The sequence below is a fragment of the Pelobates fuscus genome, chromosome 7 (genome assembly GCF_036172605.1).
Source record: "Pelobates fuscus isolate aPelFus1 chromosome 7, aPelFus1.pri, whole genome shotgun sequence".
Lineage (NCBI taxonomy): Eukaryota > Metazoa > Chordata > Amphibia > Anura > Pelobatidae > Pelobates > Pelobates fuscus.
Window position 1 is genome coordinate 141,770,526 of NC_086323.1, and position 18,037 is coordinate 141,788,562.

At 41.8% G+C, this 18,037-nt stretch overlaps 1 protein-coding gene across 2 annotated transcripts in view; it reads left to right on the forward strand.

Annotated features, from left to right (window-relative positions):
* PRRT3 (proline rich transmembrane protein 3) overlaps positions 1-18,037 on the forward strand; it is a 73,516-nt gene that overhangs the window by 44,912 nt on the left and 10,567 nt on the right. For both annotated transcript variants that reach the window (XM_063426721.1, XM_063426722.1), the window contains exon 3: positions 136-282. In XM_063426721.1, coding sequence (XP_063282791.1) covers positions 136-282 — 147 coding nt within the window. The remainder of the gene's footprint in view (positions 1-135; positions 283-18,037) is intronic.

Here is an 18,037-nt window from a genome sequence, read left to right on the forward strand (position 1 = left end):
TTTCTTCATTATTTGTGTAAACTGTTCCTAGGAGGGCAGTCTATTGCTTTTGATTTGTTAAATCCTTTCAATACAATGCTCTCTAACTCCAGAAAAATAAAAGTTTTGATTATTTATTCTTCTATTTATTTTCAGACTCTATCAAAATGGAGGACTTTGCAAAAGGTTCAGCTGTACCAGTAAAAGGACAAGCATTGACTGAGAAAGGACTATTAGTGGGCACTGCTCCACCAGGACTTGTAATGTCCACAACTTGGAAGAAGCTGATTACAAAACAGCAAGGTAAGGTTATGTTCTATGTACAACTCTTAGACTTTGTGAAATCTTCATTTTGGACCACAGTAAAAACAACTTCATCATTTAAGTGCTGCACATTTCATTATTCAAGGGATTGTGAGATATCATGAATACTGTACCTTTGGTTATGAGAACATTAGCTTTGGACCTATATGGAGTCCATTCCTCTATCTACTGATAACGAAGAATTTATTAAATCAGGGCTGCTTGATTTATTGCATTTTGATATTTGGCCCCTAAAAGAAAATATAAGTAGTAGAGTATATGATCAGATCTGCATTCATGTACTCGAATCCAAACTGCTTCCAGTGAACAAATCTCTGGTGGCAAAGTCATAATATGGGCTTAAGCAAAAATAAGATGTGAATTGAAGAAAACAATAAACACCACAAATCAAACAATGTGTTCTGCTGGTCCTGTCAGTCCATCTTTCTGTCTATTGGTTTTAGTCAGAAACGTTTAATGCTTAGCCGTAACATCAAATTATATACAATATTTTTTATCTGTCTATCTGTCGATAGATGGATGGATGGATGGATAGGTAGGTGAGGTGTATCCAGTGAGTTAGCATATTTTGTTAATGCAATACTCTATGGTGGTTATGGTGCCAGGAGTGCCATGATGCCATCCCACGGTAATTAGTCTGCCAGTGAGTGTGCTCCTGCATGGCTCTGCTGTAGAGTAGAGCTAACCAGATTCTCATGTAGGAGGTGACCGGAAGCAGGTGATGTGGCTGGGGACACTTGGCACAAGTTAATAGGCCACATTAAAATGGTTTGACTACTTAATGTGAGATGCAAGTAGTTAAAATATGACATAGTCAGCTGTAGTGATTATGGTGCATGAAGTTTTCTTTTACTGCATCAAGTCCTGAATATCAGGGATGCAGGTTTAATTTCTGGCAAGGCTCCGGCATTTCCTCCTTTCTTTGTTGATAAAATGTGTAATGCTGAGCCGGATAATGTTACTAACACATACAGAGACATTCTTAGAAATGAGTGAAAACGTCAGCGTATCATGGTAAATCACCTATTATATATACACATCTGTATCGAGAGATTTATTTAACATTTAGAAGCATCCATCTACTCACATTCACATAAACAAAAAATGAGGAGCACTCAAATGATCACTTTATGGTGATTTCTAATGCAACTCCTTTGCATTCAGTCTATGCAGGGGCAGAGGGTTGAAGTGATTAGCATTGTTAGGTTCATGGCACTCAAAGGGTTAAGGAGCAAACCACACTTGATCCAAACAGCACTCCCCTTTTAGTATATCCCTGGCGCAGACATACTTTAAAATGGGTGCTGATAAAATATATGCCTTGTCTGAGTTTCCCGGTGTACAGAAAGGCAGGTCAGACGGTATAGTAAAAAAAACACAGATTAAGAGAAACATAGACTGAGGTTTGGCCATTTGCCGGGAAAAATAAATAATAGACGTGTGTATGTGTTTTCTGTAAAAATGACATCTACATTTCATAGGTTCTTGACTAATGATGCGTGAAACTTTATGGCCGCGAGCGTTGCAGCCAAAACCAGCGCCACATTAAAGATCTATACGCCTGGGTTTTCGTCCACCCTTCATGCTTAAAAATTACGTTAAGCAAAAGCAGTGAAATGAGGCTGGAAAAAAAATGTAACAAGAAACAGATGGAATAAGAACAGAATCAAAGTGGGGGGGATGGTGGGAAAAGTGGGATTTTAAGTTTAACCATTTCATTCAAGATCGTACAATAGACTTCATCCTTGTTGAGGTACTTGTGTATTGAAAGGGTTAATCAGATGGCGGCTGTGTTGTGCAATATGAAAATTCTATATATACAATTAGAAAGGGTGGAAGGTCTAATTTGGATATTGGGGAAAGTTGTGGGCAAAATCTATAGTTGCCAAATACGGATAAAATTAGCAACATGTTTTAATCATTATACAGTGTGTCATTTGTAAGGTTACCAGAAGTCCTTTTTTTTATAGAGGTGTTTCTGGTAAAATCTGTCGTTCTTTGCGGACTTTAATCACTACACAGTGAGTTTTGGTGGGATGACAAGCTTGTAAAACTAGTTTGAGATTTTTTTTCCCTGCAAAATATGCTAGCCCTTGCTTGTACATTCACCCCCCCACCAGGGCCGGACTGGCCCACTGAGATACCAGGAAAGCAGGTCGCACTGCACAATTACACAGTAACCGGCAGGAGGGGATGCACTCCCCTCCTGCCGGTCACAGAATGTAGTGTGGCCGAGCCGACAGAACGGGGTAGAGGAGCTTCTGTTCCCATACCCGGTCTGACAGGAAGTGTTCACAGAGAGCACAAGACTGCTTCCCGTCAGACCGGGTAGCGGAACAGAAACTCCTCTACCGCGGTCTGCCTGCTCGGCCACGCTACAGCAAGGTACAGGTTATAGGGACACATGGGAGCTGGGGGGTACAGGGACACATGGGGATAGGGGGGCTATAGGGACACATGGGGGATAGGGAGGGGGCTATAGGGACATGAAGGGCTGGGAGGGGGGAATAGGGACACATGAAGGGTTGGGATGGGGGTTAGTGGGACATATGGGGGGGTTAGTGGGACACATGGGGGGGGCTCATGGGACACCTGTGGGGGTGCTGCTGAGACACATGGGAGGGCTGATAAGACATACGTAAGCTCACAGTACTTTACATAAAGTCACACTTTATTTACACACAAAAATACAGCAATTTAACACACACAGACACACACACACCAATTTACAACCATTCATACAATAAACAATCCCCCTTAGCCTACCTGGGTGCTGTGGAGAGTAGAGGTCCAGGCTGCAGGAAGTTGTTCTTCTTTCTGCTGGAGGAGCAGGAGAGGAGGTGCACTGTAAGCACTGGCTGCTTCCTGTTCCCCTCAGAGTGGTTCTGGTGCCCACAGACAGGGGGCAGCCAGGAGGCAGCCAGGAAGCAGTGTACACTGCTCGGGTGCTGGGGTTACAGTAAACCCTGCTCCCTGAGCAGGCAAACGGCGGAGAGGAACCCAGCAGCTGAATGGCTGTGCTGGGGGTGTGGCTCAGAAGCCGCTCACCCAGCATTCCAGCCCCTGACAACAGCAGGGCAGCCCACCAAGAAACTTCCCGGTGTACGCCCCCTGTAGTTCGGTGCCCCAAGCGATTGCCTTATTCGCCTTATGGTAGCGCAGGCCCTGGTAATTGTATATTGACTTGATGTATAATGAGGAAGACATTCCATTTTGGAATAGGATCCTTAAAAAGCTAATTATAATCAGCACGGGCAGTCATTGGCCTCTAATGGGTTAAATTGTAACTTGTATTTATAAGCTGTAGCATTCCATCAATGCATTTTAAAAATAAAGTAATGGTGAACACTCATGCAAGGAAGAAGCAATAAATCATCCAAATCAGTGTATGTTTTAATTCAGGGTTAGGCAACCTGCAGCACACCAGATGTTGTGGACTATATCTCCCATGATGCATGCCATAGCTTGCCTAACCCTTTAAATGTATACCTTTCCTGGCAAATTCAACCTCACGATGTATGAAATAAATGTATACTTACCCAAGATGATTATGTCATCCACATTTATTTATTTTTTTATGGTAAAGCCACTTCAAGCTGTTTCAATAAGACAGTGTCATAGCAGAAGTAAACGCAACTTTTGACACTCCAGATGTTGTGGACTACATCTCCCATGATGCTTTGCCTGCATTGTGGCTATAAGAGCATTATGTGAGATGTAGTCCACAACATCTGGAGTGCCTACGCCTGTTCTAGACACATGTAATGTAAGTGGATATTCTATTTATTAATTAACATAGGTTTATTTGCAGGCATACTTGCTGAAATTAGTTCATGAAAGTATACTGGCGTAAAGCCATTCAAACACTGATAATCAATATAATAAGATACAGTAACTCCTACAGTGTTGATATAAAGCTTGAACCAGACTGTAGAAGTGAAGTCTTTTTTATGCATTTTAGATGTAAGCCTCTCAGCCCCCCTTATCCTGAGGGGGATCTACAAGATGTCTGAGTGAATTATAAAGAGAATTAAACTCCATTTCCTGAACACTGTCCCAGATCTTCTGTCTCCAGAGCACAGAACTTATGGAAAGTTAAAACAGACAATTGAAAGAACACAGAAATACTTTGTTACTGTCGAAGCTGGGCAGGTGTCAGTGGCTCCTATTCCAGTCTGTTTTATAGGAAATGACTCACAAAGTCTGGACCGTGGGATAGGGCTCAGGGGGAAATTGGAGGTCTCGGCTACCAAAAAGTATAGAGGTCCACAAGAGGGCCACTTTACTGTTCATGTAACTGTATATATAGACCACCTAAATTGTGCATTCTCCCAAACTTTTTTATATACCATCTCATCCTAGCCATATTCACCTTCTCTCCATCTTCTCGCCAGTTTTCGCTTCCTTCCTGCATTACCAATTTAAACTTTTTACCCTAATTCTTTTTTTCCCCTACACCAGCACATTTTCCAGCTATGCACTCGAGATCTGCGCCAGTGAAAGCACCAATCTCTGCTTCTTCTTTTTTTTAAAGAAAATATAGAAAAGTAATTGTTTCTACATATCCAATGAACACTACCTACAGCTTTTGGTCCCCTTTACTAACATGCTGCCTCTTGAGACATTGGAGCCTTTTTTGGAAAGTGCCCATTATATCTTCTTCTTAACGTGTTTTTTTAGAATGAGCCGAATTACACATAGCATCATTAGGCTCTTCCCAATGAGTTTTCTATTAAACTGAGAAAGGCAAGATATGGATTGAATAAATGTAAGTTTATGTTGAGCATTGTTTTAGTGTGTTAGAAAAAGCTCCTTAGAACTAATTTAATAATAGCACAGTTTAAATGATGCTGCTATGACTGTTAGGGTTAGGGGTTTGCAGTTAGGAGTTCCCTCCTTTAAGTTGGTGTAGACCTACAATAAATCTCAGCTAGGTACCCTAAAATAACTCAAAGTCCCCTTAATCCGAAACCCAGTTTAATAACACTGGAACAAAACTGATCTTTGTCTGGCTTTACCAGGCTTTTTCCAGTGCTGGGTGCAGAGCTGAATCTAACACCGAAATGATGCTCGTCGTCATTATCAGTGCAATAATATGGCTCTCATTCAATATAGTTTTCCAATTTGGCTATTTTGACCTTAAATTTGAAATTTACATTCAATTCACTTTGAATTCTCACTTCAGCAAATGTCACTGACAGCAACAGCAATCTGCAACTACAAACAAATGAGCGGCACAAAAGGAGTAGACTGTACGTCTTATGCTTGTCATTGAACCTGTTGATTGTATAACACAAGAAACAAAACTCACTCATTTTGCCGTGACCTCATGACATTTAAAGAGGTCCATACAAAACTGCAGTGCAGCAGGGATACATTAACGTGAGTCATTACTCCGTTCTTGCTTTGATCATTTAAATGCTGATTTTAAATAATAGTTTTTCTTTGGAATGTTACAATACACCACCTGTTTTGATTATTGCTTACTTTACGTTAGACTCGGATTAATGGAGGAATAAAAAACTAAGTGGAAAATGATAATTATACATAAAAGCAATACACCCAACACACTATATATTATAAACTTCCACCCAGCAGTGTGTGAGATGAAGGAATAGGGGGTGTCAAGCCAGGGCTGGATTTCCCCTCCTTGACGACTCCCGGTTAGTTTGTACCCCCTGCTATATATGTGTGTGTGTGTGTGTGTTAATGTGACTAGTTTCAGGTATGATTGAATGGGGAATGTAACTAGTTGACTGTTTGGATAAGTGCTGGGAGAGGGGTGTGTGTATAAGTGCGTGGAGGCTGCTTGTTGTGTTGTACGTTTGTGGGGCTGCTGCTTCTGTTGATCCCATGTGTGGGTGGCTGATTGATGTATTGCATTAGTGAGGGTAGGCTACGTGTGCTTGTTGTTGGAGATGCTGCTTATGGGGTTGTGTACATGTGTGGAGAAGCTGCTTGTGGGGTTGTGCATGTGGGGGATGTTGTTTGTGTGGGGAGAATAATGTTTGTGGGGTTGCATGTGTGGGAAGGAGGCGGTTGTGGGGTTGTGTGTGTAGGTAGATCTGTTTGCAGTGTAGTATGTGTGTGTACATGTAAACAGGGGCTGTAGATATGTAGAGGCTGTATGTAGATAGGGACTGTAGTTCATGTGTTGTTCAGCATAGGGGCTTAGGGTGTGTTTGTGGTGGGTTTGTGGGAATAATGACAGCAGGTTTTATATAGGGGGATATGGGCTGTAGGGTGCATGTGGTGGGAAATAGGCTATTGTGTGTGTTTGGGAAGACTGCAGAGTGTATGTGGGGAAATTGGGGCTGTAGTGTATGTACAGGGGATTAGGACTGTAGTGTGCGTTTGGGGGTGATAGGGGCTGTTGCATGTGTGTGTTGAAGGGAATAAAGATACTGTAGTGTGGAAAACATTGGATATATTAGTAGGGGGGATACTGGCTATAGTAGGGAGGATATGGACTGTACTGGGGGTTACTGACAGGGACAGAGGCAGTAGAGGGGAAAGGGGGCTGTAGTTGCAGGTAGGGTATATAGTGGGGGTGGTAGGGGCTGTAGTGTGTGGGTACAAGCTATAAAGGGGAAGAATAGGGGATAGTGGCTACAGTGGGTGATAGTGTCATGGTAAGGGAATAGCAGCTGTAGTGTGGATAGAGGCTGTGGTGGGGATGCTAGTAGCTATCTTGAGAGGATAGGAGCTGTAGTGGGGATAATGGCAATAGTGGGTGGGATAGTGACTGGAGGAGGATTATGGGCTATACTGAAGGTAGGGACGCTAGTGGGATATTCAGGTGATATTGTGGGGGATACAGGCTGAGGGGGGAGACCAAAAAACATGTTTTGTTTAACCCCTTAAGGACACATGACATGTGTGACATGTCATGATTCCCTTTTATTCCAGAAGTTTGGTCCTTAAGGGGTTAAAAAGGTTTACCTTGGGTCAGGGAGCAGGAAATACTGGTCCCTTGTGGTCCAGTGGGAGATGTTGCTGTCTGTAACCCCCTGTGGGTAAATAGATCAGGTCGGCAAAGCTTTGATAGAAAAGATCAGGGCCAGTGAGGGAGATCAAGTAGGACCTCTACTCCGGCCGAGAAGATCTCACCATTGCTTTGAACCTGCTGCAGGAGAATTTGCTGGCCAGTGAGGGAGATGTTTGAATTTGCAAGCGGCCATGCCTCCCCTCTCCTGCCTAATGTACCGGGGCCATGGCCTCGTTGGCCTCATGGCAAATCTGGCCCTGTGCCTAGTAGTTATTTTAAGATTCCCTTCTCATTTCGTGAACTCTTTACCGTCTGCACAGAGCATAGCATAATTGTTGGTGTTTTGATTATTTATTTATGTTATTTTCGTAATTCTATTATTATTATAATTCCATTTGCTTGCTAGCAATCATTGCCAATTTCAGACGAATTGGTTAAAAAGAAACAAACTAATTGTACCAAAGTAACATGAATTCAAATAAACAAAACAAAACATATTTTCAGATGCAAATGTAATATTTGGTGTATAAACCTTACTTCATTTCAGATCTTAATTTTTTTGTGACATGTTTATAGACAATAGGACTTTGCCATTACACAGTGGTTTTGTGGCTCATCATATCCTCATTGATTTAATATAATAAAAGATGCCTAATTTGCCCACGCTTTATTTAGTGTTCTCTGGGTTAGCTCAGTGTAACTGTTGTTCACTATATTTATCAGCCAAATAAACATCAGTCATACAAATAAAACTTGCAAGGAGTGCTTTTAAATATGAAGCAGATGCTAAATCTGTGATTATTGGGTAACAGCTAGACTTATTTAAACTAGTTCACTGCCAGAAATTTCTGGGAGATTTTGATCGGCAGAAGAACTATATAATTAAAGGAACCTTGCCACAAAGTAAATAGGTGTTTTTGGGATCTCTTAAAGGTAAACTCTGTGTCCAAATATATATTTTAATGAATTAATTGTTGCATAAAAAAGTACATAGGCATATGCTAAAATTTGCAGAAATGTTTTCCTACAAAATTACCTTTCATTTGCTGTAGAACTGACCTCTGCAGTTAATGAAGACCTCTTATCCATTTTTTGGCCAGCGTTTACTTCCTTTTTATTGAAGAACATTGTCCAATCAAATGCTTCTCAAAGAGAAGCAATGGCACAAATCTCCAGTTCAAATCTTCTTTTAGGGATTGGGGATTTTATTGAGATATAGGCATTTGTATACAAAAAGAAAAAAAAATTCATACTTTAGGACTGTGCTAGTTCAAGTTCTCTTTTTAAGTATTGCTTTTTATGTACCCATTAAAATGACCACTTATTAAATATAGCTATTAGGAACTAGAACTCGTATCAAGCTCAGCCGACCACTTGTTGAGGTTAATTGGAATTATAGTCTACATAAACTGTTCAGCAACTGGTTGCCTCATTATCCCAATACATCAGGTGTATATTGTAATTCCCACCAGCCTCAAACAGAATCTCTCTGAGCATAACCATAATTGCAGTCCAGAAAGGGCAGGCAAATTCTTGCACTCAATTTGATGAAAAATGGGAGAAGACTGGGCACCACTATCAATTTGATGGGAAGTAAAGTGGCTCATGTTTTGTTTTGTTTTTAATTTCCTCTCGCTTCTGCACCTAGGAAGGTAAGAAACTAGAACCAGTTTGTTTTTCTTAATCGGCTAGTAAGAATTAATTTGCCAAGAGCTTGGCAGCAGGGGCTGTGTGTGTAACTTATCCAGCCATGGGTTAGTATGCTGTGTGTGCTGACACCAGGTGCAAAAGTCGTACAAAGCTGATGCAGAGTAGGTAGTTATCCCGCTGGCCAATTGATAGCTCAGGGAGGTAGCCCAACACACAAGGAAAAAGGTATTTATCTCCAGAATGAAACATATTAAAATTCCCTGCCGGTGCCATGAGACTCTCCCCTTCACAGTTTTTTTAAGAGCTTACTAAAAACACACGTCTTTAGGAAATCCTACCATCTTCCCTACAATTATCCTTCTCAATCCTCTTGCCTTCATAGCTCAGCTCACTCTTCCTCCTTCCACTATTCGGTTCTTTGACACTCCACTCCGACAAGCTTATTTCAACACAGGTATCTTATCCATTAATCCCTTCTACTCCCCCTCGACATGCTGCTATTTCACTTGAGTGTCTTTACCCTTTCCTTATAGATGGAAGGCTTGCTTGAGGTATGTCTTCTTCACCTCTTGTCTCTGGTAATATTGTTTCAGTGCCAGGCATATCATTACAAATGTTTATATTCAATCTATAAGAGAATGTCGGCATTTAGGAATAGATTTTGGTTTTAAAATAGCCATCAGTCCCGTTTGCAAACATTTGTAAAACTCACTGACTGAGCATTATGGGAAATGTAGTTCCCAGATTTGTACTTTGCCACCAATGACATATCTCCTCTCCCCCATTGAAAGCATTAATCTGGGTGCTAGAGGGTGATTCCCTGTTTCAACTGAGCCATTGTCTACAAAGTAAAGTTCAATAGAGATAAACAGCTTAAATATTTTCAGTTAATTTGTGTTATTACTGTCAGATTATTTTCGTAATTCTATTATTATTATTATTCCATTTGCTTGCTAGCAACCATTGCCAATTTCAGACGAATTGGTTAAAAAGAAACAAACTAATTGTACCAAAGTAACATGAATTCAAATAAACAAAACAAAACATATTTTTAGATGCAAATGTAATATTTGGTGTATAAACCTTACTTCATTTCAGATCTTAATTTTTTTGTGACATGTTTATAGACAATAGGACTTTGCCATTACACAGTGGTTTTGTGGCTCATCATATTCTCATTGATTTCATATAATAAAAGATGCCTAATTTGCCCACGCTTTATTTAGTGTTCTCTGGGTTAGCTCAGTGTAACTGAGTGTAACTTCAATAGAGATAAACAGCTTAAATATTTTCAGTTAATTTGTGTTATTACTGTCAGATATTGCAACACAGTGTATTTGTGAAACTCTTCTGACATGTGTTGTGTGTTAAAGGAATACGGTTCATCTGTCATATGCATTTTTGATATTCCAACTGGCATGAACAGAAAACAGAAAATCACATCAAACATCATTACCGTCTGATTCTTTGAGTTTTTGGAAGTCTAGATTAGAGATACCTGGTGGGGTCAGTCTAGGCTGGCTAGACACTTGAAAAGAAATTCCAAACTTCAAGTGAATTTCAGGCAGTGTGCATATATGGTGTAGGAATTTTCGTATTACCATGCCACATGGAATCCACATTGTCCTGAATTTTCCTACACTCTCTGTGCGTAGCAGATACTGCAGGAACTCCGCTCTTCAGTCAGTTTCACCATATTTTCAGATGAGAATTACTGAATTCTGACTATTAAGCAAATGAGGACCCAGACCACTAGAATTTGGCACTGGTTAGCACCAATTAGTACCAGCTGGCCACTGAGAAGAATATTGAAGGGCAGACTGTAACAGACTGTAATCACTCAAGGATGGCAGCGACGTGCTGTGAGCACTGGGGGAAGCTTAGTCCAATGCTTGCAGTCTGTTATTGGTGTCATATTTTTACAGAATGATAAAGAATCGAAACTTCTGCAATGTCTCAGCAGCAGCAGAAGATGCAAATGTTGAGTGCTTGAAGAGTCTTGGTTTTTTGTTTTTTTTAAACTGCTGCTTTAAACTGCAAACATTCCCTAAAATAATTACCACTTAAAAACCTGATATTGTTATGGTGCTTAGAGTACGCCCTGAACTAGCAGAAGGCAACCTTCAGCACTCCAGACCTTGAGGACTACATCTCTGATAACACTCGTACAGCTATAATGCTGTCAAAAGCATCAGGGAAGATGTAGTCCATATCATCTGGAGTGCTGAAGGTTGCTTACCCCTGCTCTAAATGTTCTGACGTAGATGTATACAATTTTGATGCGGTGTAATAAAGATCTATTCAGTTTTGCTAAACACTATGTCGCTCCAAGTTGATCCATGGCTATTGGTTGTTTTATTTGTATATTTTGTTTTTCCAGAAATATGTCCCATATTCAAAAATTTGGCTTGGGTACAGTAGGAACTAGTGAACTTTTTGAGCAGCGCTTTTTAACACGAAGGCTCAGCAGAAATGTTGGTTATGTTCTATTACTTAACCACCTTGGCTTTTTTTCACAATTCATCTGTGTGTAACTTGACCGCTGGCTTTTATCAGCCATTGATCAAGTGGCCTAGCAGTGAAAACCAAATAACATTCAACCAGGAAATAAACAACCTGTAGAGTTAAAATAACATCAAAACAATTTACATTAAAAAAATGTGAAAAAAATAGAACACCCTATTTGATTTAAGACGTATTGCAGCTCCGCGTGTGCTAATCCAGTAGATCTAATTAAAAAATATCTTGCCACCTGTGTTACTCCTTACATGTATTCAGAGTATAGTACTGTAAAATACCATATAATCCTAATTGGTGAGAGAAAACGTGAGGTAATTTCTTCCATTCAAAGCTGCATTTGTTTTTCTGCGAATTCTCACAGTTTTGTCTCTTGAAACTTGCTGTTTTTTTCTCAGGTTGCATAGCCCTTATAAACAATGTCTGTTTCTTCCATGAGTCATTGATTGCATTGAAATTCTCCATATGTTCTGGGAATTATTTTTTTGAATGGTTGCCACCTATGGAACTTGATTATGTCAAGCAAATGGAAAACAGCTTTAAAAACCAATGAAATAAAAACAGAGCCACGTTTGTTTTATGAATTATATTATTAAATAAATCTAGTTTAAAACAAGTCACTGGTGAATTAATTAATCACACCTTTTTTAGCGGGAGTCAATGTCCTACCAAAAGCAGGACTGTTGTAAACCCTAGCGAGACTAGTTGCTTCTTGAGGCCCCCAAAAATGGCAATCAGTTGTGTTCATACTTTCGAACATTGAGAGGTAGTGATGTCCCGAACTGTTTGCCGGGAACCATTCGCCGGCGAACATAGCTTGTTCGTGGCGAACATAGCTTGTTCGTGGCGAACGCGGCGTGCGAACATATGCGATGGTCGGTCCGCCCCCTATTCGTCATCATTGAGTAAACTTTGACCCTGTACCTCATAGTCAGCAGACACATTCAAGCCAATCAGCAGCAGACCCTCCCTCCCAGACCCTCCCACCTCCATGATGAATAGGGGGCGGACTGACCATCGCATATGTTCACCCGCCGCGTTCGCCACGAACAAGCTATGTTCGCCGGCGAACGGTTCCCGGCAAACAGTTCGGGACATCACTATTGAGAGGTATTAAACCATGATGGAAAGGGCACAAGGGCCTGCCAGTTATCAGAGCCATATGTCAGTAGACTGAGATAGCAGTTGCCTACACACACCTGTATATTAGGCATGACTCCTAACCCTACACTACAAGTGTGGATCGCTTGGTTATATTTTAATATACTTTATCGTTTTGCTACAGGGTGATTGTGTAGGATGTTTTATTTTAAAGAAGGAGGAAGGAACGTCCTGGCTGTCTTGTGTGCCTTCCAAACCACGCAGCAAACAATATAGATTTTTAATTTTGGGAGTGGTAGGGTTGCCCGAGAATACTTCACCTACAGGCATCTGAGATATAAATCTGTCCCTGCAAGTAAAACAATGTCAGGTTGCGGCACAAGCATTGTTTTTCCCCCCTATGTATCATTTTTATTGTTTTGCACAAGAAACAAAGTCAGTAGGCAGGGCCGAATTAAGATAGGGGCTGATGGAGCTGCAGCTCCAGGCCCAGGCCCAGGCCCATGGAATAGGCCCATTAAAAAAAAAAAAATAATAATAATATTTGGTTTTACTTTTTTATTTAATTTATTTTATTATTTTTTTTTACACCCTACTCTTAGGTTTTCCTCCTGACTGGTATTTTACTGGCACAGATGGTATTTGAAGCTGCCAGGCCATGCCGGTATTGCAGTAATAGCGCAATACAAATGTAGATATTTTTCTCAGTATAAATAGAGATTACTCTGCAATACCAGCGCCAGCCAGTAGGGGTCAGTGTGAGTGGAGAGAGGCAGGGATAGGACGTTACAGCATATCCCCCCCCTGCCTCTCTCTACTTATTGATCCGCGGGGGAGCAGCTACACAGCACAGAGAGTTCCGACAGCAGCTCCCAGCCTGTAGAGACAGCCTACAATTTAGGGAAGTGAGGGATGAGGGGAAAGGCTGCAGGGAAACATTGGGACACAGAGACACTAATGACACAGTGTCTCCATGTCTTCCAGTGTCCCCATGTCTCCCAGCCAGTGTCTCTAGTGTCTCAGTGTCCCCATGGCTCCCAGTGTCTGTGTCCCCATGTCTCTCAGTATCCCTAGTGTCCCCATGTCTCCCAGTGTCCCCAAGTGTCTGAGCGTCTCCGTGCCTCCCAGCCAGTGTCCCTAGTGTCCCAGTGTCGCTAATGTCTGTGTCCCTAGTGTCTCAGTTTTCCCATGTCTCACTGTGTCCCCATGTCTCAGTGTCCCCTAGTATCCTAGTGACACAGGACACACTGAGACATGGGGACCCTGGGAGCAATGAGGACACAGACACTGGGAGACTAGTGGACTGGGTGACATGGGGACACTGACATTGTGATACATAGGAACACTGATGCCAGGCTGGCCTTCCAATTCTTTGGGCAGACATGCCCCATTTTTGGCATGTTTGCTCCTTTTGGCAGTTCTGGTCACGTGATTCACGTCAGTGGCCCACCATTTCACACCGCCCATTGACTTCCTGCTTCACTGGACACTGCTGTTAGGGGGAATGGATTTACTTGAAAGATGAAACCATTAATTAGAGAGAGATTAGCATATTTTAAGAGAATCTGCATTTTCTTATAGCTGCATCCTATGAGTTTCCCTCTGGCACCATCTCCACCAGATACATAACGCTTGAGAGGTATGACTATTTTAGTGTTTTTGGTCGATAAGATTCTGTAATTAGGCTCCTCATAATTGTCAGCACCAGGCCCACTGGGCTCTTAATCTGGCCCTGTCAGTAGGTACATGATATATATGGCATGTCAAATAAATCAGTGTTGCATCCATTTTGCAAACAGAAACTACATTACAATATCCGATAAACAAGCAAGGTTATACGGAGTTAGATCTGATGGGATATTAGATGTTTAAAGGTGTAATGCAGGTTGCATATTTTCATACAGTAAGCATGTAGTTTAAGTGGTCATAAAAGGGAAACCACCATTCATTGTTGATTGATAATCCAGAAAAACAAAACAACATTGGTTTGGCTTTTTTTGAAGGACCGTTCTCTATGGTCTTCAAAGGCAGGACACCAGAGGAAAAAACAGGAGAGTGAGACAGAGCAGGTATATAGTGATTGGCAAACCAGTTCTGAATGAGACACAATGATCCATGGGTATTCATTATCCCCATTAGAACAGAGATTGGGAATTGCTAAATCTTGGACCGTGAGTGATGCACATGGAATACCATGAGAAATGCAGGTTTAAAGTATGTAAATCCATAGAGGTGAAACAATGTCTGACATTCAAAGGTTTTACATTGGCTTAAAAAAAACTTTTCGGTGCCTTTCATTGCATACGTGTAAGGCACCTGTCTTTATTGATCCATAATATTTTCTCCAATATTGTAACTCAATGATGCAACTCACTATTTAATGAAGAAACCCTAGATCTCCATATTCAAGTTCTCTGCTGAATCGTCCAATCTGGGATCTCTGCCTTCAGCTGACCCCAATCCCTGCACAGACATCCAACCTACACTCCTGCCTACTCTCTTATACAGTCTATGTAGCCAGTGTTCTATTGTCATTTCATGCTGCCCTGTTTTGCCTTAACGCCCTTCGTAGTGTTTGTATAAGACAATATATTTGCTGTGGGGTATTTTTTTTTTTTTATTTAATGTTTAGCATATTTGCTTACTATGTGATCAATCTAAAGAAACCAAAAACAAATGAATAATTCTACTAGCTATAAGTACTCTTTTATATATATATTCAGTGTAGGCACTCCACTTTTTATCTTTATTATAAAAAAAAGTAAGCTTTTAGAATTGTAACATGCAAACTACAGCAGTGTTCCATTATTCGAATCACCTAATTTGTTCATCTTCACATTGCATTAGACAGTTGCTTAGAAAATGTATAATGTATTTATGATCTTAATTTGGTTTGAGAGTATGTGCTGAATGAACACTGAATCCTTTTTGGGCAACAGAATTGTATATACAGTGATTTTGTTATTATTATTATTATAATGCACTGCACGAGAGGCTCTACAAGAATATCATGGACCACCTGTATCATGCACATTCATAGCTTGTAAAAAGCATTACAAAGATTTAAAAAGATAGTGAGCAATTGATCAGAGGTACATTATCTTCACAGCACAAAATCTATTTATATCATTAAAATTCCCAACAGCTTTAGCAACATTATCCTACCATACAGGCTTTCAAATAGACCATTTGCATGAATGTGTTAATATTTTAAAGCTGTTTATGGGGCAGGGGAGTGTCCTATGAGGACCTTCAACCATTTAGTGGACTACATTCCCAGAATTCTCTGCCAGTGACTGGGAGTCCAGCAGGGGAGGCCTGCCAGATGGAGAACCCATGCTGACCCCTACCATGGGTTATATGTTTATTTTAAAGATTTAATGAGGGCAGATTTATTGAGCTAAAATCAGCTACTAAACTGGGGTAAAGAGCTAAATAAGGAGCATTCACCACCAGGGCCGGCCTTAGGGGTGTGCGAGCTGTGCGGCCGCACAGGGCGCCATGGTGCAGGGGGCGCCCTGCGGCCGCATAGCTCACACAGCATGTCTGTTAGCCGCAATGCTAACAAGGCATTTGCCTTGGGCGGCATTTTCCAGGGGGCGGCAAAAAAAGCCGCCCCCAAATGCCCAAGGCAAATGTCTTGTTAGCCTTGCGGCTAACAGACATGCCGGGCTGGTTGCTGGGCGGGCGGCTGGCGAGGGAGCACTTCCTCTGAGCTGTTTGCTCAGCTCCCTCGCGCGCCGCAGAGTGAGGCTGGGAGCCTCCCAGCCTCACTCTGCGGCGCGCGAGGGAGCTGAGCAAACAGCTCAGAGGAAGTGCTCCCTCGCCAGCCGCCCGCCCAGCAACCAGCCCAGTCCAGCCCAGCAGCCACTGGACCACCAGGGAGGAAGAGACCCCCCCACCAGCATTCCCAAAGGTAAGGAGGTGGGGGGGGTGTCTAAATAAATGTAAAAAAATTTGTTAATGTGGGTGAGTGTGTGTGTCTGTTAGTGTGTGTGTGTGTGTGTATGTTAGTGTGTGTCTGTGTCTGTTAGTGTGTGTGTGTGTATTTTAGTGTGTGTGTGTATGTTAGTGTGTGTCTGTGTCTGTTAGTGTGTGTGTGTGTATGTTAGTGTGTGTCTGTGTATGTTAGTGTGTGTCTGTGTCTGTTAGTGTGTGTGTGTCTGTTAGTGTGTGTCTGTGAGTGTGTTTGTCTGTTAGTGAGTGTGTGTGTCTAACTGTGTGTGTGTGGCTGTCTGCCTGTGTGTGTGTGACTGTTTGCCTATGTTTGTGTGTGTGTGTGTGTGAGACTGTCTGCGCGTGTGTGTGTGTGTGTGTGTGACTGTCTGCGCGTGTGTGTGTGACTGTCTGCGCGTGTGTGTGTGACTGTCTGCGCGTGTGTGTGTGTGTGTGACTGTCTGCGCGTGTGTGTGTGTGTGACTGTCTGCCAGTGTGTGTGTGTGTCTGTCTGTGACTGTGTGTGTGTGGCTGTCTGACAGTGTGTGTTTGACTGTTTGTCTGTGTGTGTTTGACTGTTTGTCTGTGTGTGTGTGACTGTGTGTGTGTGGCTGTTTGCCTCTGTGTGTTTGGCTGTCTGCCTGTGTGTTTGTGTGTGGCTGTGTGTGGCTGTGTGTGTGGCTGACTGCCTGTGTGTGTGTGTGTGGCTGTCTGCCTGTGTGTGTGTGTGTGTTTGTGTGTGACTGCCTATGTGTGACTGTCTGGGCAGACTAGATGGGCCGAATGGTTCTTATCTGCCGTCACATTCTATGTCTGTGTGTGTTTGTGTGTGGCTGTCTGTGTGTGACTGCCTGAGTGTGTTTGTGACAGGGTGTGTGGGAAGGGGTAAGGAGTAGGGGAGGGGGGGGGCGCTGTGAAGATTTTTTGCAAATGCCTAAGGCCGGCCCTGTTCACCACAGAAACCAAATGAAAATATTTTCGAATTTTGCATGTTGCTCCATAAATAGCACAAGTTGGCCTTGATAAATCTCCCCCCACTATCCCTTCATCAATACCGAAAGACTGATAGCTATCTTTTCCCCACATTATGCCAAGCGTCTTTTTTCATTTATTTTCCTCATAATGTTTTCATCATTGTGTTATCCTGATCTTGCCTTGTTCTGTTTATTGTTAATAACAACGGTTAGAAACCTGGCAGAGCAATAACTAATTGGTTCCAGCATGCTTTGTAGCTGGTTCAATATTCTTCAAACAGAGTGCCACTGAGGAAGCCAGTTATTACAGATGTTTTATTTGTATAGTTTGTATGTATGTATGGGTAAGGTTCCAAATCCTTACCCATCATCTATACATATTTCTAACTCAGCATACCCATGATTCAGGTGTCAAGCAGCCGATGGACCAATTCAAATACTTGATTTTGATGATGATAGAGAAGACCTTATAAAACTGGACCTTGGGCATCCCTTGTAAATGGTGATGCTTCAGGTTCCATTGTTTGGTTTTATAGCATTCTACACATCAGATAAAATATTATAAAAA